The sequence below is a fragment of the Trachypithecus francoisi genome, unplaced genomic scaffold (assembly GCF_009764315.1).
Source record: "Trachypithecus francoisi isolate TF-2019V2 unplaced genomic scaffold, Tfra_2.0 Lachesis_group8, whole genome shotgun sequence".
In the NCBI taxonomy this organism is placed as follows: domain Eukaryota; kingdom Metazoa; phylum Chordata; class Mammalia; order Primates; family Cercopithecidae; genus Trachypithecus; species Trachypithecus francoisi.
In genome coordinates, this window is record NW_022681473.1 from 37,567,390 (window position 1) to 37,591,642 (window position 24,253).

A 24,253-nucleotide genomic window follows, 5' to 3' on the forward strand; every position below is an offset into this window, starting at 1 on the left:
AGCAAACTGGTTAGGCTCGCTTAGGGATCATTTTACAGGGATCTTAAAAGGTACCTTGTTGAAACATGATATTCTTTACTCTGTAGATACTTTAGCATTAATGAATTTTATGGGGAAAAAAAAGATGAGAGTTTAACCACTGGAGAGATTTGGCAGTTTCAATTAAACAATTGCACCCTTTAAATTTTAATTTTGAAATCAATGACTGCTGGTATTTGGGAGTTCATGTTTATTTTTCTGGGAAGGTGGTGTGCTTTTGTATTTCTAATCTTTTGTTTAAATGAAATATTTGATCTCGAAGGGTTCTCCCAGCTTAAAATCTTTGTCTCCTGGGGTTCTGGAGTTTAATTTTGTGTTTAGGAACAACTGCTCCAAGTTTTAGGTCTTCTGCAACATTTAGTGTCTTCTGTAAAAGTAATTTCTTTCTGAGAAGGCCAACAAAGGCAATGTGGTGTCTCCTTTTAGTCTGGTCTTGGTCCATTGGATTCAGATGGCTTCCAGGAGCAGCAAAAACATGGGATGATGATGAGATAACAGCTTTTTCTTGTTGAACTTATTACACATAACCTGACATTTTCTGATCTTCACAGCAATCTATAAGGTTCAGTTATTACTGCCTCCATTTTATAAATGAAGAAGCCAGGGCACAGAAAAGATGAACAATTTGCAAAGATCACACAGCTAGTGGTAGTAAATTCATATGTAAACCTTGGTCTGTCTGGCGCCAAAGCCTGTATTCAATGCTGGCTCCAAGTAAGGCCATCAGCTCTCTAGAAATTGCCCTTCTGAGACATTTGTGAGTTAGTGATGCTTTGACCTCATATGATATATATTTATATTTAGTTTTCTATCCCAGAAGGTGAATTCCTGGGATTTATTACTGATGCCACTGGTAAGATTGTGCTACTCATGTGAATTTGAAGGTACTAATCTGTGGGAGCATCTTCTGGCTGAAAATTCTTTAAACAGCTTCCTTTTATTTATGTATCATAGTAATTTATATGGCTTTTGAGCCTTATATATTTGTAATTATTGTCATAGGTCATCATTTCTAACTTCTTATTTATAAAGTCTGTGTACTTCAGATTCTCTTTATGGTGTTGGTAATGTCAGGTCTAGAATCTACTCTTAAGACTATCTATAGGTTGTTTATCACCATCAACCCTCATTATTTTAAATGGATACCCATGCATCTATACTCTGTAACCACAGGTTTCCAGAGCTTCTCCAGAGATAACATCTTGTAGCTCACCACTGCCCCCACCCCCAACTTTTTACTTCATAAATGTTGTAACTGAATCCCAGAAAGTATGAGAGAAAACATCTGTAAAGAGGGAACCTCTCCAGGTGTGTGAAATTAAGAAAAATTTAGAAATAAGTATTGCTTATGAATCTGAAGCTTTGAAAGAAAAACTCACTGTGTGTTTTACATATATTAGTTTGTAAATATGGAGTCTCACTAATTGCATTAACAGCTCACAGCAAAACTACCTGTTATGTCTTGTTACTATAAGGAAAAAAATGAGAGCTGTGTGTGTGTGTGCATGTTTTAAAAAACTGGAATAGTGTGGTGTAAATTGTCTCTAATTATGTGTCTTTTTCTGGTGAGGCAATTAATTGGTTCTCTCCCAGACCTTTTTCTGATGAGGAAATTAATCAGTTTTTCTGTTACAGTGATAACTCACCTGAATTCAGGTATGCCAAGCTTAGAGGAAACTGTACAGAATGCCTCATTTTGTAAAGCAGTCAGTTATTCTTGTCCTTTCTCTTTTTATTGGAATGACTAAAAAGCACCACAACTGTCTGATATTTTACAGAATGATTGTTTACTCATATCAGATCATTATTTTGCTTTCGATATGATTAAATGTTTTGTTGTATTCTTGAGAAGGATTTTATTGGTTAAGGCCAAATGTATCTCCCATGAGAGTGATTTAGTAATTTAATAATGACAGAGGGATAGTCTTTAAACTGCGTCGTGATAAATTTTTCAGAAACATTCTATAAAATGAATCTCATCTGTTTTTATCTGAAAAGGTGGACTCCTCCATGAAGAAACTACAGAAAAGGGTGAATCAGCATATAATGTCAGTATAAAGGCGACAGTATATCATGTCAGGCCACGAAGCCACCCAACCAATCAGCTTCAATTTACTGATGAGCAGATGGAGGCCCAGTATCACACAATGGCTATGTGGCAGTGTGGGAGTTGCGCCTGCCTTTTCTGACCCCTGTTTTGATGCCATTTCTCCAGTATCTTGCTAGAGTGTTTATGAAAAACAAAGCATTTTCTCTCCCCTTTCCCCAGGGCTAATGATCACTGACTAAAGTAGTATTGAGGCCTGGGTTTTAAAATAGTAATTCCTAGAGAAGCATAGTAATTTGACTTTTAAGTTTCTTTAGCAGGACTTGAGTTGTTTTCAGTGATATAAAATTTTAAAGTGCACTTATGTCTCTATGGTCATAAGATTCATCTAAAGGGAAATTTCTTGTGCTAAGAAATGTGTATTAATGTTGGTTAATGTTGGTTCCTTAATTGCTAAAGCTATTCCTGGTCCTCCTTTTTTTTTTTAAACTCCAGTTGTCAAGCAAAACTGCTCTTCCAGAGATTCATGGATAATTATGTGAAGGTATTAGGGGCATTATTCCTCCCAGTTCTTTTTTTTTTTTTTTGAGACGGAGTCTCGCTCTGTCGCCCAGGCTGGAGTGCAGTGGCCGGATCTCAGCTCATGGCAAGTTCCGCCTCTCGGGTTTACACCATTCTCCTGCCTCAGCCTCCCGAGTAGCTGGGACTACAGGCGCCCGCCACCTCGCCCGGCTAGCTTTTTTTTTTTGTATTTTTTAGTAGAGACGGGGTTTCACCGTGTTAGCCAGGATGGTCTCGAACTCCTGACCTCGTGATCCGCCTGTCTCGGCCTCCCAAAGTGCTGGGATTACAGGCTTGAGCCACCACACCCGGCCATTCCTCCCAGTTTTTAAGCTTGATGGGACTCAAGTATTTGTTTTACATTTTGACTACCACTGGAGAGAAGTATTAATAACAGGATTCAAATAATACTTAAGAAGACTCATGATTTGCACTTAAAGTCATAGGCTCTGGTGTTTTCTGTTATTCTGCTTGTTGAATGGTCTTGGGGAAGCTTTTTTAACCTCAGTAAGCCTCAGTTTCCCCATTTGTAAAGTAAGATTTTCTGTCTAGTCTTACCATGTTACAAGCATGCACTGCATCTTAGCTGCTGCTCCTGCCGTTTTTGCTGGTGCTGCTGTTACTGTTATTCCCAAGCCAAAAACTTTTCCAAACCTGCATTGGGAAAGTCTAGTAAGAAAGGATGTGGATTCTATTTCTAAATTTTAGTAGGAGGAAAGATGGGGAGAAAGGATGTACCTAGCATGATACTGAAGGTGTAGCCTCCTTTAAAAGAAAATTTTACCTGATGAAATGGATGGAATAACACAGTATTATTATTGTTAGCTGACTTTGGTATGCTTCATTTCTCTTCTCCTTCCTCATACCAATATATGTACTGTACTAATGGGCATGTCCCACATGTGAACTTTCATGCCAGGTTCTCGAGAGGGGAGACCTAAGGGCTCAGCCACAGAATTAAACACCGTGGAACTGAAGGAGGCAGCTCCACTGCCCCAGCGCATGCTGGGACTTTCCGTTATGGGGCTGTTTTAACCTGTCTTTCACAGTGCTGATCTCAAATGGAGTGTGGCAGAGAAAGCCAGTTCAAAAGGCAGCTGCCAGGGAAGAGGGAAATGGTTAATAAAGTATTTTTTAGCTGTTTGAACTAGTGAATTGTTGAGTTATATTGTTGGGTGAGTTTTCTTTCTGTGGACGCTCTTAAGGGAAAACTGGAAATGGACCGCATACCTATCATGTATGCACTTGTCCTTAGCCTGCATCTGTTCATAGGCGGAACATGAAATCCACTGACAACTGTTACCTGGAGGACTTTTATAGGTTTTGAAGAAAATATGACTAGGGTAGAGCTAGGACATGCTTTTATTGTCCTTGAGTGACTCCAGAAGCCACCCTCACCTGCGAATTCTGTATATCGTTCCTAGAGTATTCATTGGTTTATTTTGATAGGTATGTGTACTGCCATGAATACCAGAGCACAGGGAAGTCACCCTGGCCCACTTATTGTAGGTAGTTTGAGACTTTTTTTCCAATGATACTTAAGAGGGGAAAATACAGGATCTGAGTATATTTCTAAATTACGCGACATAATTTATAACAAAACATTTAGCTTTTCTGTTTTCTGAATATTGCATTCTGAAGCCAAATTGTGACTGTTTCTATGTGTCTTCTATGCCCTTTCACAAAATTGTAGCACCTAGTTAGTTTTCTGTTGGATTAAATGCTTAAGCTTCATGCCACTTAATTAACAATATTCTTAACTTTATGTTTTCCAGGGATATCAGTATGAACAACATTACTCAGTTGCCAGAAGATGCATTTAAGAACTTTCCTTTTCTAGAAGAGCTGTAAGTATTACTTTGAGAAATGTGTGTGTATGACTTTTTCCCCAATTCATTTTGGAAGCTTTTGCTACAGAGAAAGTCTGATGTTTTCTGTTAGGAGACATTCTGATAGCTTAGTTTCAGTGGGCTTTGTGAGGAGGAAATCATGTTTCTTGGAGGAAATCGTGTTTCTTGGGGAAAATAAACTTGGTTTTCTAAGTAGCGTAGTTGCTGAAGCTATTTTTGAAAGCCATAACTTAAAAAATGCTATTTCCACAGGACTTTTTTGCTGCAATTATTATAACTGCAAATGCTGCAGTGACACCAGTTAATTACAGTGTTATTCTGAGATAACAAGGCTGCTGTATAATTACCATTGTTGCCAAGGAGTTGCTATATGCGTAACAGAACCCCAAAAAATAACACAAGGTGTTTCAGGGTCATTGAGCAACAATCTCAACAGCAAGCCAGCAGAAAACTGAGGGTAGGACCCCTTGGACAATTGCAGATGACCTTTGGAAATGGGGTGAAGGCATGAAACACTGTCCAGGTCTCTACGAGCACCTTTAACTTTGAGAATGTTTCTGAACTTGTCAGTTGCATCTTACATTTCCAATTTAACAGTTTGCACTGTGGAAATATTTTCTCCTTGTTTCAACCTCCTTTTTGTTGTGCTCTCCACACTTTTTTGAAGTCCATAATCAAAATAGGCACTTTTGGGTTTTAAAAGAATTGGGAACTGTATATTATATTTTAAGAATCCCAGCGAAAAAATAAAATCCACTTGAATTAAGTTAATATAGGCTTCTAAAGGCCAAGCTAATGGATTATATAATATATAGAGGTAGGAGGGTGACAGTTTGATACTAAGAACATCAAAGAGATATAGCCCTGAAGGAATCTAAATTCATATTACAGATTGTGTCATACAGCCCAGCTGCTGAGTATTAGATCCAAGTCAGCGAATGTCCTCCATCTTTTAGCTTGGCCCATCCCCTAGAGAATGGGGAACAGGAGTCAAATAAGATATCCAGGTTGTGTACTCTCATAGAATATTGAAATAGTAGTTAAAGATTTAATACAGAGAAATGTTTCCTCCCACACTAGTTAGTCGAATATAATGCTCCCACAGCAAAAGTTGAACAGAGATTATTTGCCACTTACAAGTTTATGAGCTAGGTCAAATTATTCTCTCTGCTCAGTTTCTTTGTCTGAAAGGTGCAGCTAATAATGGTCCCTCCCTCATAGTGTTCTAGTGAAGACAGAGTGAATTCATTTATGTTAAATGCTTAGGACAGTACATGAAACAGAATGAATGTTATATAAATGCTGGCTAATGTTTATTTTACTATTTTCAAAGTGCATAAGAAAAAAAAAGCAGAAGAGTATATACCAAATGTTATCTTTGGGTAAAAGTATATGTTTTATTTTTGCCTCCTATGTTTTTTTTTCCTATAGTGAACATTAATTATTTTGTAATAAATTTATTTTTAATTAAGATTTTTCAATTGAGTTTAAAAGAAGCAAACCATCCATTTGAAGTTTCCACCTCCATCCCCCTTCTCCAGCCTTAAGATGCTTTACCTCTTTCTTTTTATTTCACATACAATTTGACACTATAGGATTAGTCTCTCTTTACAGAAGTAATTATGCAATGGAAGGACATTAACAAATGGTTGTTCAGCCATTGTATAATTTAATCACTATGGGATAGGTAATGTACCAGACCAGCAATGGAGAAGCTCCCCTCATTCTGGATGGGGCCATTGTGTGCAGACCATCTTTGTTGATGCCTTTGATTGCCGGTTATACTTTAAGGAATTTGGAAGTGAAGACCCGGATGTGGAGTCAAACCTGGTTAATCTGCTTAGCGAAGTTCACGTCTTGGATTTCTTAAAACCTCAAATGACCAACCATATGCCAACCTCATGAATTCTGCCAAGCAGGACTTTTAATTGGAACCAAATTGAATTTGGCTGCTGATTCTTTGTAGCAAGGTCATATTCTCTCCATATTCTCCTATCATAGTAATGAAACCCATCAAATCAAGTCTGTATACTCTCTCTAAATGTTGTATGGTATTTCAGAAATGAATTCAGTTAGGAGAGCGGAATGTTATTTTTAAAGAATACTTCAAAATAGTCTTTAATAACTTTTACAGTACTGTAGGCATTCAAGGGAATTTATTTTTCACATTAATATAAATACTAACATAATTATAAAAAGCCTATGCTTTTTCCTTATTAAACAGTGTAGTTGATTTTGACATTCCAAAATGATGCTGCCATGACTATTGTAATATTTCATAAACAGCATAACTGTTTGTCTTGGAGTCATCTGGAAGTCATTTAAGAGTGATCATGAAGCCAAATGCCCTGAGTAGAAATTATTTGCTGAGGGTTTTTTCCATGTTAGTTAATGAGGTGTGCTTTACAAGATGTGACTGGGTTTGGCAAAATTTGATGTGGTGAATGTTTGAATGTGATAGAATGCTTGGGGTATTGGGAGAAATCACTTCCCAAGAATACAAAAGTATGTATGGATACTTACACATTTCCTTATTCCTTCAATAAACTCTGAATCCTACACTACGCAAGGTGGCAGGTGCTGGGAATACAGATACAAGCATGACCCATCTTCAGAGCTGACAGACCCTCTAGAGTTGTACTGTCCAGTGTCATAGCCACTAGCCACACATAGCTATTATGTTTAGATTTAAAATAAATAAAATTAAATAAAATAAAAAATTCAGTTCCTTGGTTGAACTAGCCACATTTCAAGTGCTCGTATAGTTGCCTGTGGTTAGTTGCTACTGTATTAGACAGTACAAATGTAGATCACTTCCATCATTGCAGAAAGTTCTATTGGGCAACATTGATCTAGAGGGAGAAATGAAACTAACACTTGTTGCATCATGTTGAAGACACGTGTGCAGGGACAGAGGCCTAAAACAGTGTATTTTCTTAAGACTGTAGCATTTGGGAAAGTCTTCCACAATAGCTTCTGCTGAGTGTTGAAGGATATGTAGGAATTAACCAAATGAGGGTAGTAGTAAGGGTGTTCTAGGAAGAACTTCATAGCATGTGGAAGGCATGGAGATAGAAAATTTCAGAAGTTTTAGGACACATAAAGTTGTGTCTTGTTATGGCAAGACTAAAGGGTACATATGGAAAAATGTCAGGAGATGAGGCCAGATAATGAAGGGTCATTTTAAGATAAGAAATTTAGACTTGTCCTGGCCGGGCGCGGTGGCTCAAGCCTGTAATCCCAGCACTTTGGGAGGCCGAGACGGGCGGATCACGAGGTCAGGAGATCGAGACCATCCTGGCTAACACAGTGAAACCCCGTCTCTACTAAAAATACAAAAACTAGCCGGGCGAGGTGGCGGGCGCCTGTAGTCCCAGCTACTCGGGAGGCTGAGGCAGGAGAATGGCGTGAACCCGGGAGGCGGAGCTTGCAGTGAGCTGAGATCCGGCCACTGCACTCCAGTCCGGGCGACAGAGCTAGACTCAGCCTCAAAAAAAAAAAAAGAAATTTAGACTTGTCCTAAAGGAGTTTAATTTGATATTTGGGTGAGTGATAGGAATGAGACTAGGGTTTTCACCCCGAATAACTGGGTGCCGTTTGCTGAGACTGGGAACACAGAGAGCTGATCTATTTGGGGCCCAAAGAATTCCATTTTATAAAGATAGGATCGTAAATAGTATGTGTCTAGAGCTTTACAATGAACAGAAGTCCATTCCCATAACTCTGAAAGGAAAGTCAGTTTCACAAAGGTAGACGTTGAGCTGACGAGGTTAATGGCCTTATTGGAGTTCATGAGCCTGGTATGTTGTTTTGCTGGGACTTGAAGTCAGGCCCCTAGAGCCCCGTTCTTTCTGGAACACTGTGAGTGATAATGTATTTGTTCTCAGGAAAATATTCCATCCAACTTTTTCAGTGAAATGTACTTCAGATACTATTGTTGCCAGTTGTTTTGTTTTCACATTTAATTTTTTCTCACTCTTTTTCCAATCCTGCTCCTTCTGTATATTTAACCTACTTTTTGAAAGTTTTATAGTTCGTAAATAGTGTTACCTAGTGATTCCTGCTCTCCCCCAACACCTTTTGGGAATATAGAAACATAGATTGTGGCCCCAAATTCAGTACATGCAAGGTTCTGAAATCTTTGCACTTTACTTTCCTATTCTTTACAATGGAACTTCTCACAGAAGTACTGTAAAGGGAATATGGGATAATTGATGTAAAAGTGATTTGTGACCATAAAGTGCTATGTCGCCGTGATAAATTTCACTAATCATCTTAAACATTGCAGTCTTCCTTAAAGTTATTTGGAAGAGAGATGGTTTTGCTTGGGGATAGAAGTTGCAGTTTCTGTTTGCATTGTAAAAGGAAAGCCAGATTAAAGAAAACATTCACTTAGCGTTGACAGGCTCTGCTGCCTGACCTGACGTTGTCAGACATGGTTTTGGCTCTCCTTTAGGCTTGTTGGGTATCAGTAGTCATTTGGGGGATGGCTGAAATTTGGAGCTGTGAAAATGATTGAGTTAGAAACAGCAGAAGGAATATCCAGCTAATTTTCCATAGTCTGTCACTGAAAAAATTGCTGTGGCTGTTACTTTGATGTGGCAAAGCAGTAGAAGCCATTGCCAGCTTTGGCACTTGGACAGTTATTGTTTAATGCACACTATATGACTAGGATAATTCCAGTCGTTTCAAAACATGATTTGACTTTGGAAGACTTCACAATGCTAAAGTGAAACTTAGTCTCTTCACAAGACCTAAAGCGAAACTTAGGTCTCTGAATACTAATTGAAGATTACTGGTCATTTTATTTCACCTATAGGACAGTTATTTCTAAATGGAATTACTACTTTATAGAAGGGGACTGGTAAATAATTCAGACAGAAAGGTTTAAAATCAAATAAAAACAGGGGTGGGTCAAATTAAATAGTTTAAAATAATTGAATTACATATTTATACACAGACATAACGTATGTCAAATACAGCTATTCAATTCATATATGTAATTCAACCCATGATAATAGCATATACAAAACGTATTTAAAAACATTCTGCACACACATCTATATAATATTCTGTACCAAGGTATTTTCAGACTTAGAAAATATTGCAAGCATAATTTTTCATATACCCTTCACTCTGATTTCCCAAATGTTAACTTTCTCTCTCTGTTTCCCTCCACACACATACAAAATATATGTACATTTTTTTCTGAACCATTTGAGAGTAAATTGTAGATAAATCTTTAAATATTGCAGTGTGTAGTCCAGAAAGGATATTCTCTTGAATAACCACAAGACAATTGTCAAACTCAGAAAACTAGCTTTGATATATATTATCATCTGATCTACAATTCTTTTTTTTTTTTTTTTGAGACGGAGTCTCGCTCTGTCTCCCGGGCTGGAGTGCAGTGGCCGGATGTCAGCTCACTGCAAGCTCCGCCTCCCAGGTTCACGCCATTCTCCTGCCTCAGCCTCCCGAGTAGCTGGGACTACAGGCGCCCGCCACTTCGCCCGGCTAGATTTTTGTATTTTTTAGTAGAGACGGGGTTTCACCGTGTTAGCCAGGATGGTCTCGATCTCCTGACCTCGTGATCCACCCGTCTCGGCCTCCCAAAGTGCTGGGATTACAGGCTTGAGCCAACGCGCCCGGCCGGACTGATCTACAATTCTTATTCAAATTTCAACAGCTGTCCCACTGATATCCTTTAGAGAAAAAGAAAAAAAAAAATCTGGTCCAGGATATTATCCAGAATAATAAATTATATCTGGTTCCTGTGTTTCAATAATTGATTTTAAATTTCTAAAACTATTTTTTCGTAGTCTTTACCAAAGTTAATGCTAAAAATTATGTGCTAAAAATATATTCTACTGCATTTAATACTCTTGAGACCCCTATGAGAAGTTTATTATTACTTATTTACAGATGATGACATGGAGGCTTTAGAGAGGTGGAAAACCTAACTGTGCTCATAGAATAAAAGCACAGCCAGGAATTGAATCTATGTTAATCTGATTCAAGTCATTGCTCTTAATTTCTAAGCTATAATGTTGCCTCAAAAGGCACAGAATTGGAGGGAAGCTAAAGGGACCATCCACTCACTATTACCTGCAACTCTAAGTAGGTCAACATCTGACTGTCAAAGGTGATCAGCTGCCCAGTATTTTCTGTAGTAAGTTTACTGAACAAATTTGTGAACAAGGAGTTCTTCCCAGGAGAAAATTTCCTTATCTAGCCATACCATTTTACAGATGGGAATATCAAGACCCAATAGTAGATAAGTGGCTTGTCCACAGTAACACAGTTAATATGTAACTGAGCCAAAATTAGACCTTACAGAGTTCAATGCCATCTCTTCTATATCTTACCAATTTTTGTATCTCTGAGATGCATAGTCTCAAATAGTCTTTCTGGGTTGTTCAGAGCTGTACAAAGTAGCTATTGTTCTCTTCTAATACAAGGAATTCCCTTTGCTTCCAAACTAAAGTTTGACTCACTTAACGTTTACTCCCCTGATGTAGCCTTCTCAGATAAGCTCTATTGACTGCAGTAATGTCCCAGAAAAAGCAAAATAATTACTCAGTTGCTCTGGTGATGTTTCACAGTTAAAAATATTAGCAAAGATCACCACCCTTATTGTTGGGAAGCACATACAGAAGTCATATAGGAGTGTTACTTATCTTACTCAAGCCGTTCCCTATAGTGTGTCATTTGGGGAGCTCTCAGAGTAGAGATTAAGGGTGAAAACAGAGAAATCATGAGGGAGCTTGTACTAATACGCCACATAGGCCCTTCTAGAAAACATTGTTTTGTTTTAACTCATAAAACTCTGTGAGCTATCTTTATTCCCATTTTGCTGATGGATAGCCTGAGCTTTAATTAAAGAGGTTAAGTTACTGACCCAAGTTTACATAGATCATTATAAGCTGGGTGTCGATTCCAGATCTGACTATGCCCCTATAGATGTGGAAAGGGGGATGAGGAAGGACTTGCTAGACAATGTATAATACATTCAACAAACTTTTGTTAGCTGAACCACTACGTTCAGTGCACCAAATGGAATTCTTGCCTTCAAGGGAGAGGGATGGTATACTTGTTATGGGAGTTCAGATCAGAAGGGAAATTACTTCTAGCAAGAAGGAACAATGGCATTTCTGGAGAGCCTTGAAGGATAGGAGGAGTTATTCAAGAGAATATGTGCAAGGATCTGCAGAGGAGCATGAGCAAAGATGGGGACAGAGACTGGGATAGGTGGTAAAAATGGTTGGTTTGGTTGCAATTTTGGATTATTGAAAGGAAGTTATGGAAAAGATACATAGAGTTTGGGGCTAGACTAAGGACATTTTGGCAGACTGACAGAGTTTAAACTCTTGAGTGACTCTTGAAGTTTTTTTGAGCTAGGGAATGATTTGTTCAGATATAACCTTCAATAAATGTAGTCTTATAGCAGAGAGTTTGAAATTGAGAGAGCTCAGGGAGAAATGAAAATGCCAATGGCAATCGTCTAGGTGAGAATTATGAGAATCCGAATTAGGGCAGATGGGAGGCAGGGAGAAGGAGGAGGGCACCTATTCAAAAGATGTTATGGAAACAGAATCAGGAGAATGTCTTGGCTGGGATAATAGGGGTAACATCATTAACACTGAATTTTAAGATTACCAGGAGTCGCTGGGCATGGTGGCTCATGCCTGTAATCCCACCACTTTGGGAGGCCGAGGCAGGTGGATCACCTGAGGTCGGGAGTTCAAGACCAGCCTGACCATGATGGAGAAACCCCGTCTCTACTAAAAATACAAAATTAGCCTGGGTGGTGGCACATACCTGTAATCCCAGCTACTCGGGAGGCTGAGGCAGGAGAATTGCTTGAACCCGGGAGGCGGAGGTTGCGGCGAGCCGAGATCACGCCATTGCACTCCAGCCTGGGCAAAAAGAGCGAAACTCCGTCAAAAAAAAAAAAAAAAAAAAAGATTGCCAGGCGTCTGGTGGTGCTTTGACAAAATTAGCAACAATGCAGAAAGAGAAAATTTTTTAGAAGAGAAGATAATTAAATGCTGTTTTTAACATACATATGGAGTTCAGGTGGGATATGGGTGGAGTCATCTGGAAATTCAGGAGTAGAGTCCAGGATAGAGATTGAAGGGCATAGATTATAGAATAGTATATCATGGGTATAGATTTAGGAGTCTTTTATTTTGAGGTCATTACTGGAAACATTAGAGTGAAAGAGCTTGCCAAGGGAAAGAGGGTAGAAGAAAAGGGAAGAAGGCCAAAGACAACTCCTTAGGAAACACTTGAATCAGGGTGTGGGAAGAAGACCGAGTGCCAGAGGAGCAGGAGAACTGGGGCAGAACTCTGCCCCAGGAGCTGTGGCAGGAGAGGTTTTTCACAAAGAAATGAGGGATCAACACTGACATGCTGGAGAAAGATGCCCATGACTAGATACTGAGAAAGGGCCTTGACTTCTTTAAGTATTTTGGAATCATTTCAGTAAGTTGGGGAAAGTGACTTTTGGGTAAAGAAGCTCATCAAGAAACAGGCATTTGGGGACTACTAATAGGTGGTTTTTGGAGAGTGGCTAAAACTTAGAAGTTGTACTGCATTTGACTGGACTCTATTGGGTTTAAGAGACAGAAACCCAGCTGAAGCATAATAGAGGATTTATTGTTGCATGTAGATAGAACTGGACAGTCCAGAAGTGGAGTTGGCTTCAGATGTTATTGGATCTCGAGGCTTAAAGCTACAAGAGTTTTCTCATGCTTTCCATTTCTTAGCTTCAGTTGTCTCTACTTTTGTGTTTTGGCTTCATTCTTTCCTGTTGCAAACAGCCTGTCTCCATAGAGTGGGAAATATACGTTTCAGTACATTGTTGCATCTAGGCACCCAAAATAAATATCTAAAAGTGTTCCTCACTGCAAAACTCCTAGGGGGATCCTGATTGGCCAGACTGATGCCTATCCTTGCACTCTGTTTGGGGTGGTATGGTGCCACCTGGGTTTTGGACTCATCCTGATAGGACTGCTTGGAGTTGAGAAGTCCCCAAAGGAAGCAGAAGAAAAGAGAAAGGAAGACCTGCTGGGCAGAAGGAAACCATAGTTATTCACAGGACACTAGGATCTAGGGACTAGGCATACTGTGGGAAACATTTGTTTAATTGGGTCAGTCTGAAATGAAGAAAGTATTATTGAAGAATTGTAAGGACCGAGTTGGGCTTAGATAATATAAATTTGCAGTGAAACCAACTAGATCTTTAATTTTGTCCCATAGTGCTTAGCAGCCCAGGAATGAAGGTGATGAAAGATGTGATGGAATCAGAGTTTGGATTTGATAAATCAGGACTTCATAGGGGACTAGTGGAAATCGAGCAGGAGAATCAAGTGGTTCAGTATTACAGTGTTTGGCATAGGGTTCCAAAAGTGTAGAGAGGCAAATGAAACCATGGTTTGCTGGTTCATTTATTTATTTTAATCAATACTGACTATTCTTTGTCTAAATATAGTAGTGACTATAAGTAAATGAAAATGTGTTTGATTTTCTACTAGTGGGATTCAATTTTCCAGCAAGAAAATAGGCTAAGTCATTTCTTTCATACATTGACCACTCTTAATCAAGCCATGCAACACAATAAATATGTGCTTTAGTGGGACCTTTGACTTAGAATTTGATCATCATTTTCCCCTGTTCACTGCCTGTTAGTCTGGACTATATGCATACTTCAAAGATGATCATTTTAGATATGCTAGAATATTTGTATCACAGATACATTCAGCTTTTTAAAAAAATCATAGTTATAAAAATGCTTAATAAAAACTGGACTTAATAAAAAATGCTTAATAAAAAATTGTTTTTAAAAACAATTACAAAAAATAAGTGGATACTCAGTTTTTTAAATCTTGAAGATTTATCATATTTGAAAGATATGGAGCCATTATCCTACCATGGAGAGATAACTATGGTTAATATTTTGTACATCCTTCCAAACTTTTCTCCGAGTATATGTATACAATTATCTTTAAAAATAGACTCCTACTATATTTTCCATTTATACTATATCTGCCATATTATAATATTTATATATTAATGCATCTAGTTTTTACCATCATTTAATAAATGCATAGTACTTTATCATTTGGATGATTCACATTTTATGTAACAAATCTCTCGCTTTGTGGTGGCGTTATGAACAGCAGTTTTGGACAGGGTCTCACTCTATTGTCCAGCCTGGAGTGCAATGTAGCTTACTGCAACCTTGATCTCATGGGCTCAGGCGATCCTCCCACCTCAGCTTCCCGAGTAGCTGGCACATGCCACCGTGCCCAGCTAATTTTTATATCTTTTGTAGAGATGGGGTTGCCCTGGCTGGTCTCTAACTCCTGGGATCAAGCAGTCCTCCTGCCTTGGCCTCCCAAAGTGTTGGGACTACAGGCATGAGCCATCGCACCCAGCTGTGAAATATTCTTATCCTATCTAGTCTTTGTTTATTAGATGTACTGTCTCTAATTGTGCTGCTTTTATTACAGTGTGGCTTGCCAAATTTAGGTCTCTTCCTAAATTCTTGTATTACAATTAGATTTAACTGTTTATAATGGAAAACTCCAAGTAACAGTGTCTTTAAACACACCAGGTGTATTTTATTTACATGAATATGAAATCTGCAGCCTGGTGACCTGGAGCTACTATGATGTGCCACAAAGTTGGCAGAGATGTAGTCCCTGATATTCTGCTCTGTAGTTCTTCGTGTATTCGCTTACATGTCAAGATCACTAGATGACTGTGTACTGGAGCTGTAGCCATCAAGACCCTATCCTCAGCAGTAGATAGGATGAAGTAGGGAATAGAGAGGGACATAGTTCCCAGTAGCCAGCTTCCTTTAAGAAGCCATCTTGAACATACCACACAATGCACCTGTTCACATCTCACATGGCCAAACAGCAGGGGATGCTGGGAAACAGGACTTTTGGACTGGGTATATCATTGTCTGGACTAAAATCAGCATTCTATTACTAGGTAAGAAAAGAAGAATAGTTATCATTTAGGCAATTAACGTGCTTTTGGCAGCAAGTGACAAAATTCAATTAAAAGTAACTTAAACAGTAAGGAAGTGTATTATCTTACATGACAAGGTGGTAGAACTATTCCAGGGCTGATTCATGGAGTTTCTTAGCCACGTCATCAAGAACCCAGGCTCTCTCCTACTTCCTAGTGTGCTTTCCCCAGGAGGGGCTATACCATCCTGTTATCACTCCACATAGAATACTTAGACAGGAAAGCACCTAGAAGGAGAAAAGGGTCATCCTTCTAATGTATTCTCATTTAAGAGTAGAACTGTATTTCTCAGATACCCCTGGTAGACTTCCTCTCACTTCATTAACCAGAGCTGGGGTCACAGGTCTATTCCTAAACCAGTTACCGGAATGGGACCAGCAGGATGGGTTAAGGTCAGTTGGTATTTACTCATGGAGCTGAGTCATGTGGACGAGAGGATATTTGAACAAATATAGGTTCTGCCAGGAAGGCGTGAAGGTGTTAGGTAGGCAACCAACAGGGTCTGCCAGAGTACCTCTCTATATTCACATTTTACCCATGTTTATACAGCTATTTGAGCCCTTTCTGCCGTGTGAAGCCTTCTCTGATCTTCCTTTTCCAAGCCCCTCTTGCACTCTCTCTACTCCTCACCACTTAGCAGCGTATTGCATGCCTTGTTCTTTCGTGCGTCAAGTGTGTCAGTGTGTACTTGTCTCCTCAACTCTATTGACTTTTCTCTAAGGAAGGGCAGGGCCTGTTGTCACACTTCTATATGACCTTGGTGACAGTTACCACATTCTTGAACTTGAAATGGAGGGAGGGATTAAGATAAAGGATTTCTTCTCATTTTGAATTGATTGATGTAAGAAACCTTATCTGTCTATATAAAAATGGAATTCCATTGAAGTTTGTGATTAATGAACTGTCCTTATTTAAAAGAAATGAAACAAGAAATGTCATGGGAAAACTCAGTACCTCCTTTGCCATACCTAGGGTACTTGGCCTGTAGTAGAAACTCAATAAATATTTGTTGGTTGACGTTGGCTGTAAATTTTTTTAAAGCTGGAACATATTATTTCCTCACATGGGCGGATATTGCATGTGTTTATTGCCAGAGGGTAAATGACTAGGTTGTCAGGATAACTTTGCTCAGGAAGTGTAACTGTTGCCTGGGTTTTTACTGATTTACCTATAAAATAAAGTATTCCATGGGTTCCTGTAAGAAGTGGGAGACACAAGGCCAATTTGGTGCGGGTGGAACTTAAAGTTTCCTTGAATTGAATATAAAGCTCTTTAGTAGGTAGAAGAGTTCTAGATGGCCTGTAAACCAAGTTTTAGCAGAAACATACTTATTTTTTGTTAAGCATTACTGCTTTCATTGTTGTGCGTTTAAATAGAAATATATAATATGAAATATATGTGAAATAACTTCTCCCTTCTCGGCAAAGGAAAGCTATCTTAAAACCTTGAGAATTTCCATAATAAGGGTTTCTTAATTCATGTACATTCTTAAAACATATAAAATTTTTACATATACTTTCATAAGAGTTATATGAAGATGCAAAAGTCTTCCCTAGTATGTGAAGAAATGGGGTAGTACATTGTTAGTTGATGTAGAACTATTCTGATGTGCTGTCTCAGATGAGGTTTATACTGATAGCAACAGTGTCGAAGCAGAACTATAAAGGATGCTGTTAGTTGTTAGCCCTCTTTATTCACTAAGTAACCATATCCTCTGGTCCTCTTGAAGTCAATGGTAGAAAATAACACAAAACAGGCCAGGTGCGGTGACTCACGTCTGTAATCCCAGCACTTTGGGAGGCCAACGTGGGTGGATCATTTGAGGTCAGGAGTTCAAGGCCAGCCTGGCCAACATGGTGAAACTCTGTCTCTACTAAAAATACAAAAATTAGCCAGGCATAGCGGCAGGCATCTGTAATCCCAGCTACTCGGGAGGCTGAGGCAAGGGAATCGCTTGAACCTGGGAGGTAGAGGTTGCAGTGAGCCGAGATTGCACCACTGCACTCCAGCCTGGGTTGACAAAGTGAGACTGCTTCTCAAAAAAAAAAAAAAAGAAAAAGAAAAAAGGAATACAATAACACAAAACAACACTTTTCTGTTTCTAGGATTTACATTAGTTTATTTACATTGTTTCATTCCTGGGATTTACATTATTTAGGTGCTGTAGGTCTTTGGGGAAGGCACATAGGAAATAGGCTCATATTCCTTATCTTTTAAAAAAAGAAAAACGAAAAAACAGGAGGACTAGGGGGGGCGATAAGGTTGCTTGGCCCATGACACAGGGTGGTTTTGAGGGCCAGTAGGTTCAGTATCCCTTATTTGAAATACTTGGGACCAGAAGTGTTTTGGATTTCACAATTTTTTCAGATTTTAGAATATTTCCATTGCTTGAGCATCATACATCTGATATCTGAAATTTAAAATACCCAACGAACATTTCCTTTCAGTGTCATGCATGTCAGCACTCAAAAAGCTTCGAACTTGGGAGCATTTCACATTTCACATTTTCAGATTAGGGATGCTCAACCTGTATAATAATAGGACAACGAAAATGGAAAGTACTACACAAATGATAGTTTTTTGTTAACGTATATTGATACCAAATGCTCCTACGTGGGAACCAGTATACCTCTTTCAGTCTTTATTTCTCACGGGAGCCCAAATAGTTCTGAACACATAGCCCTTGACATATTAATAAATATATGGCTCAGGACTTTAAGAAGTATGTATTTTGCTTTTTAAAACAGTTGCCAGCCGGGCGCGGTGGCTCATACCTGTAATCCCAGCACTTTGGGAGGCTGAGGCAGGTGGATCACCTGAGGTCAGGAGTTCGAGAGCAGCCTGGCCAACATGGTGAAACCCCATCTCTACTAAAAATACAAAAATTAGCTGGGCATAGTGGTGGGAGCCTGTAATCCCAGCTACTCCAGAGGCTGAGGCAGGAGACTTGTTGGAACCCAGGAGGCGGAGGTTGCAGTGAGCTATCATGCCACTGCACTCCAACCTGGGAGACAGCACAAAACTCCACTGCATCTCAAAAAGAAAAAAAAAAAAAGGCAGTTGCCAAAATTTTGGATCTTGATGATTTCAAATTATATTTAATAAAAGAATGTCACTCGCATCCTGTTAAATGCTGTAGTACCGTTTTGAACTAGAAATGCCTTCTCTGGAGGCAGTGTCATGGGCTGGTGGTTGTGCCTAGTGTGCTTCATACATATGTGGCACTGCGGTGATCCACCCACTTGAGGGAATAGAATGGCATCCCAGGAGAAGCTGGGATACTTCCTATGTGTGGCTTCAAAAGTAGGTATAGAACAGTGAAACTCCGTCTCTACTAAAAATACAAAAAATTAGCTGGGTGTGGAATCCCTGCTACTGGGGAGGCTGAGGCAGGAGAATGGTGTGAACCCGGGAGGCAGAGCTTGCAGTGAGCTGAGATTGCGCCACTGCACTCCAGTCTGGGAGACAGGGCGAGACTCTGTCTCAAAAAAAAAAAAAAAAAAAAGTAGGTGTAGAAATAAACAAGGAGAGCCAGGCCCATCTTAGGACTTTGGCAGCCTGAGGGAGGTGGATCACCTGAGATCAGGAGTTTGAGACCAGCCTGACCAACTTGGTGAAACCCCAGTCTCTACTGAAAATACAGAATTAGCCGAGTGTGGTGGGGCATGCCTGTAATCCCAGCTACTTGGGAGGCTGAGGCAGGAGGAGAATTGCTTGAACCTGGGAGGTGGAGGTTGCAGTGAGCCGAGATCCTGCCATTGCACTCCAGCCTGGGCAACAAGGACGAAACTCCATCTCAGAAAAAAGAGAGAAAGAGAGAGAGAAAGAAAGAGGAAGAGGAAGAGGAGAAAACGTTGCTGAGGGGTAGATAAATGTTGCTCAGAAGGGAATGGTGGTGCTCAAAGTACTTTTCAGGCAGGACTTGACGGGAGCACAATGCCAGGCCATCTGGTAACCACCTCTGCAAAGGGAAGGTAGGAGCATAGTGAATGGCAGGCTGTGGTCACTCTCTTCTGGCTTTATCATCTACTCTCCAACCTCTCCATAAGGGGAAAGGGAAATTGCCATTAGTAAGAAAGTACTCTATTATTTGTGTGCACAGTTGCTGTAGCCTCCCTCTGCTTTTTCTGCCCGACGTCTCACAACAGCTGCTAAAAGCCACTGAATCCTCATGTGCCCTCCCTGCTGCTCAGTCCATATGTCTAATCAGTGTATATATGGTATTTCTTACTCCACTAATTCTTGGCTAGAATTCCAGCCAAATGGCTACAATGAAATTTCTGTAATAGACCACAAGAAACCTAGTCACAGCATTTCTCAGAGAAATAACCCCAATTGGTAAATTCTGTTTCACACTTGCCTCTCATGTTTCTTAAGTTGCTTCCCAAGGGAAGAAACTAGTGTAGCTCAGTGCATTTCATGAAGAAATTAACTTTGGCCCAGGTTACCATCTGAAATGTGGCCTAGTCCTTCACACACACGCTTGACCAGTGCCCCATATTTAGACAGCGCAGTTTCTACTTCTTCCCCCTGCTGGAAGGGAGAGCAGATAGGAAATTTCAGGTCATATATGCATTAAGAGTCGAGAATATTATTGAAAACTCTTGCTTTCCAAAAAGCTTTCCCTGGAAGGAGCCCCTAATGTCAATCCATGGTCTTTATGAATAATAAATGCACACAAAACAGATTCACAGAGACATTGCACACTGAGTCACTTGTATGCCGCTTCCTGGAATGGTTCCAAATCCAATGGGAAAGCGGAAATCTAGAGGATTGCTTTTTGCCTCTCCTCTGCCCTTTCTCTTTCTCTCCATTATCTGTCTTTGCTCTCTTTGCTTCTGGGACTGTTGTAGCAAACAGAGTAAGTGGGAGTTGCCTTAAGGTAAACGGTGTCCCCTTTGAAATCCTGCTAGACTTGTTTTAATTCTGTGTGATCACGTGCACAACACAGTGTGTGTTGAGATACTACTGTAGACCAGTGGACTGATGTTCCTATGTTTAAAGTTCCTCCCCACCTTTCCTTAAGAAAAGATACTTCCAGCATATGTCAAGAGAGAAGATGTCTGCCCTGGCACTTGACACTGTAGCCACGTAGTTCTTTCTTTCCGGTTAGGAGAGTGAGGGAGTAGAAATGAAATGAGAAAAGCTGCAGAAAAGGGAAGATAATCAGGAAGCTTTCTCACCCTTTCAGTAGTAATATTTGCTTTGCAAATCCAGAGTGTTACAATGGGGCTTAGTGGAGACATTACAGCAAATACCAAGTATCTTCTCTTTTTAAGGGGTCCTACAAAGGAATACAGAATAAAGATGACCTAGTCCCTGCTCGTGAGGGACATGTAAGATCACTGAAGAAGATCAGAGCAGTACAAAGGAACTAAAGGCAGACTAAGATGCACCCAATGAGACAGCTTTGTCTAAGGTACCTGCGGAATCAAAGGAAGGTGGTATCATAATGAGTTCATACTGGTGGTGATGTACCCTACTTGGACAACTTGAACAAGGCTTCAGTTTGCCGAGGGCAGAGTTGTGGGTATTTCAGGTGAAGGAGATGGTGTGAGCAATGAGGCAGAGGTGGCAACGCAGCGTGTGTTTGGACGTAGTAATGGTGCTAAGTTGCAGTAGGGGAAAAGAGAGCCTTTGGGAAAATGCTTAGAATTGTGCTTTTTAAAAAGATTAAGTGGTTTGAGGCAGGAATACTGTAGAAATTCATGGCAGTAGTATAGGAGGAAAAAATATCAGGTGGTAACAGGAGGAGTCAAAGAGTGGATGGGTTGAAACCTTGCAGAGAGACATTCTCTGTGGTTTTGGAAACAGAACACGAACAGAAAACCATACCACTTTTACCCTGATTTTTTCACCCTGATAGTTATTTTTTTTCTTTAGTATTTCATAGGCACTGGAAAATAGTAAAAGAATATTGTTTGTGGGGCAAAAAGAAAAATATAAATAACATGAGTTAGTCAATGAAAAAGTTTTCTGGGAGTAGCCAATAGGTCCTGAAGTAGTGAGAAACTAAGAAAACTGTTGGCTATAGCACTGAAGTGCAAACCCAGGCATGGAATGGGAAGTGGCTGGTCTTTGCTAATGGAGGGCCAAATTCCTCCTCAGGATCAGCCACCTCTTTTTCCTTGGGAGTTGCCTAAAAAAATAAAAATAATAATAATAAAAAAACAAACAACAGAGAATGCTGTATATCCTTAACCAAGTCTCACTGAGTTTAGGACATGCCCTACCTTTGGGCACTCAAGGAATCCCATTCTCAGCCACTCTTGCTGGTCATCTTTGGCTATGGGAAGGATGGCACTGTAGGTCTGTTGGTAACTTTTCTGTAATAGCAGTTTTGAGCTCCTAATGCATAGTCTCTCCTTACTACCTTTGTTCTGCTAGGTGACAGCTATTGATACTCAGACAAGGCTATGAACTTGCCCAAGTCCACTCTGCCCCACGTTTTCTGAGAATTATTTCCTAATCTTTTGGTGACTACCAGAGGCATCACAATACAGGTAGAAGTGGATAAGTATTTCAGCCAGCCAGGCAAGAGAACTTGAATGCTGGCTCCTTTATGTACCAGCTGTGTGACTTAGGCCAAGTCACCTAACCACTCAGGGACTCAGAAAAGCAGGGCGGCTGTCTTGAGATAATTAAAATGAAAGAATGTTTGTGTACCATCTGTCACTATCACAGTGTCTGCAACTACTGTAGGCTTATAGTTTTTTTCTTCCAAAGAATTTGGGATTTTGTTCCTAACCCTGCTATTTATTTACTTTGCTCTTTTCTGAATCTGAGCTTTTAGACATGAAGCATCCCCAAGGTTTGCTATAAGAAATACTAGCTCATAAAATAAGCAACATGTGAAGAGCTTCTGGAGGGTGCAATTACTGAAGCTGCAGAGCTTTTACCAAGCTGCTGTGCTTGTTACTCATTAACACAGCAGCTCGGTAAACTTAGGTAGATACATTCCTGAAGGCTCCACAGGATATGTTTACTCTTCTAACAAACTAAGTAATCAAAGTAGGGTGTCCTCTTGGAAGGCATTATCACTGTCCACCACATACTAGTAGTGTTTATTTCTTCAGATCGTTGGCTTGTATTTCAGGATAAGCCTCATGCAGAGCTCATTTTGTCATTTATATTAAAGATAGAAGACAAAGAAAATGCTTTTTGAAGTTATGTGACTTTAGTTTTCTCATGGTTTATAAAAGGGGCAGAGATTTGGGAAAAGGAAGCAAATATTTTGGCTAATGTGGTCAAACACTCTTTTCTGTTGACAAGATAATCAGGTGTTCTGCATTTTGCTACTTTTCTTTGTTACTTTATAAAATACTTTTTTTTTTTTTTTTTAATGAGCCCAGCACAATAGGCTGAACTCAAGGAAAGCCCCATAGATACAAGGACATTCAAGACTCATATTAGAGACAAAAGAATAATAAGAATCCTGCAACAGCCTTAGTCTGTTTATAGTATTTCTTTTTTGGAGGACTCTAGCTTTTTAACACTTGGAAGAGCAATCATAGGGCTATCTGAGGCCCTGGAGAAAGATGACTACTGCCTCTTATGGCTCTTGTGGTGCAATATGATCTTTTAAAATGTGACCTTTTAAACACTTTGCATTACAGCTGTGAGCATTATCAGTTGAATTTAATGAGTGAGACAGATCCCTTTGAGATTGCTTGTACCAAGCTTGCACTAAGGTAGACTTTGGGATGCTATGGCGTCGGAATGGTGAGCATTTTCAAGGAGGAGCTTCTGAGAAAGCAGTTTCTAGCTAATGAATTGGCACGTCGGTGGGTGGTAACAGAAGTTTGAGATGCACACCCTGCTCTTGAAGGCATTTGTACTTGGCCCACAAGACTAATATACAAGAAACAACCAGTAGACGGTAGCTTGTGACCAAGTTTATGAGCTCTGAGTGTTCGTGCATAGGGCACATTTATAAGAACTGAAGCCTTCAAGAGAAGCAGCATTGCAGTTGGGTGTTTAAGGGGGTACAAATGAGGTTGCTAGGTGAAACATTTAAAAGATGTAGTGCTTTGGGAGGCCGAGGCAGGCAGATCATTTGAGGTCAGGAATTCGAAGCTAGCCTGGCCAACATGGTGAAACCCCGTCTCTACTAAAAATACAAAAATTAGCTGGGCGTGGTGGTGGGCGTCTGTAATCCCAGCTACTCTGGAGGCTGAGGTAGGAGAATTGCTTGAAGCCAGGAGGTGGAGATTGCAGTGAGCCAAGATTGCACCACTGCACTCCAGCCTGGGCGACAGAGTGAGACTCCGTCTCAAAAAAATAAATAAATAAAATAAATAAATAAGTAAAAAATGTAGTGGTAAAGCTGGCTAGTCTAGAACCAAGAGGATTTGCTAAAGAGAAATATTTTAAAATGGAAGCAACTGAAGAGGCCTTAAAACCGTCTTCTTCAGTCCCTTGTTTTACTTCTGGTGGGCCCTGGGAGATGAAGGGCTACAAGGCTGACGGCACAAAAGCAAGCTGTTGTGAGCCTGGGTTATGGGGAAATGTTGAAAGGCAATGCAGTGTAGAATGTAGGTGCTTGCATGCCTTGTGAGAAACAGAGTGCATGGTGGGAGGACTTTTTAGGAAGAATTTAGTTTAGGAGCATGAACTGTGCTAAACTTGGTGGTATTGCCTGAGAATCCAGCATTGTTATTCTTGCCATTGAAGAAATAATTCTTCATACCCCTTTTCTGGGTCTTTTGACTATTTG

General features: G+C 39.9%; 1 protein-coding gene and 1 long non-coding RNA gene across 2 annotated transcripts in view; one reads left to right on the forward strand and one right to left on the reverse strand.

The window, feature by feature from the left end:
• The window catches only part of LGR4 (leucine rich repeat containing G protein-coupled receptor 4), a 111,777-nt gene that overhangs the window by 58,530 nt on the left and 28,994 nt on the right, over positions 1-24,253 (forward strand). Inside the window, exon 2 of the mRNA XM_033203959.1 lies at positions 4,423-4,494. Coding sequence (XP_033059850.1) covers positions 4,423-4,494 — 72 coding nt within the window. The remainder of the gene's footprint in view (positions 1-4,422; positions 4,495-24,253) is intronic.
• LOC117079836 overlaps positions 1-24,253 on the reverse strand; it is a 58,083-nt gene that overhangs the window by 1,924 nt on the left and 31,906 nt on the right. The window lies entirely within an intron of this gene.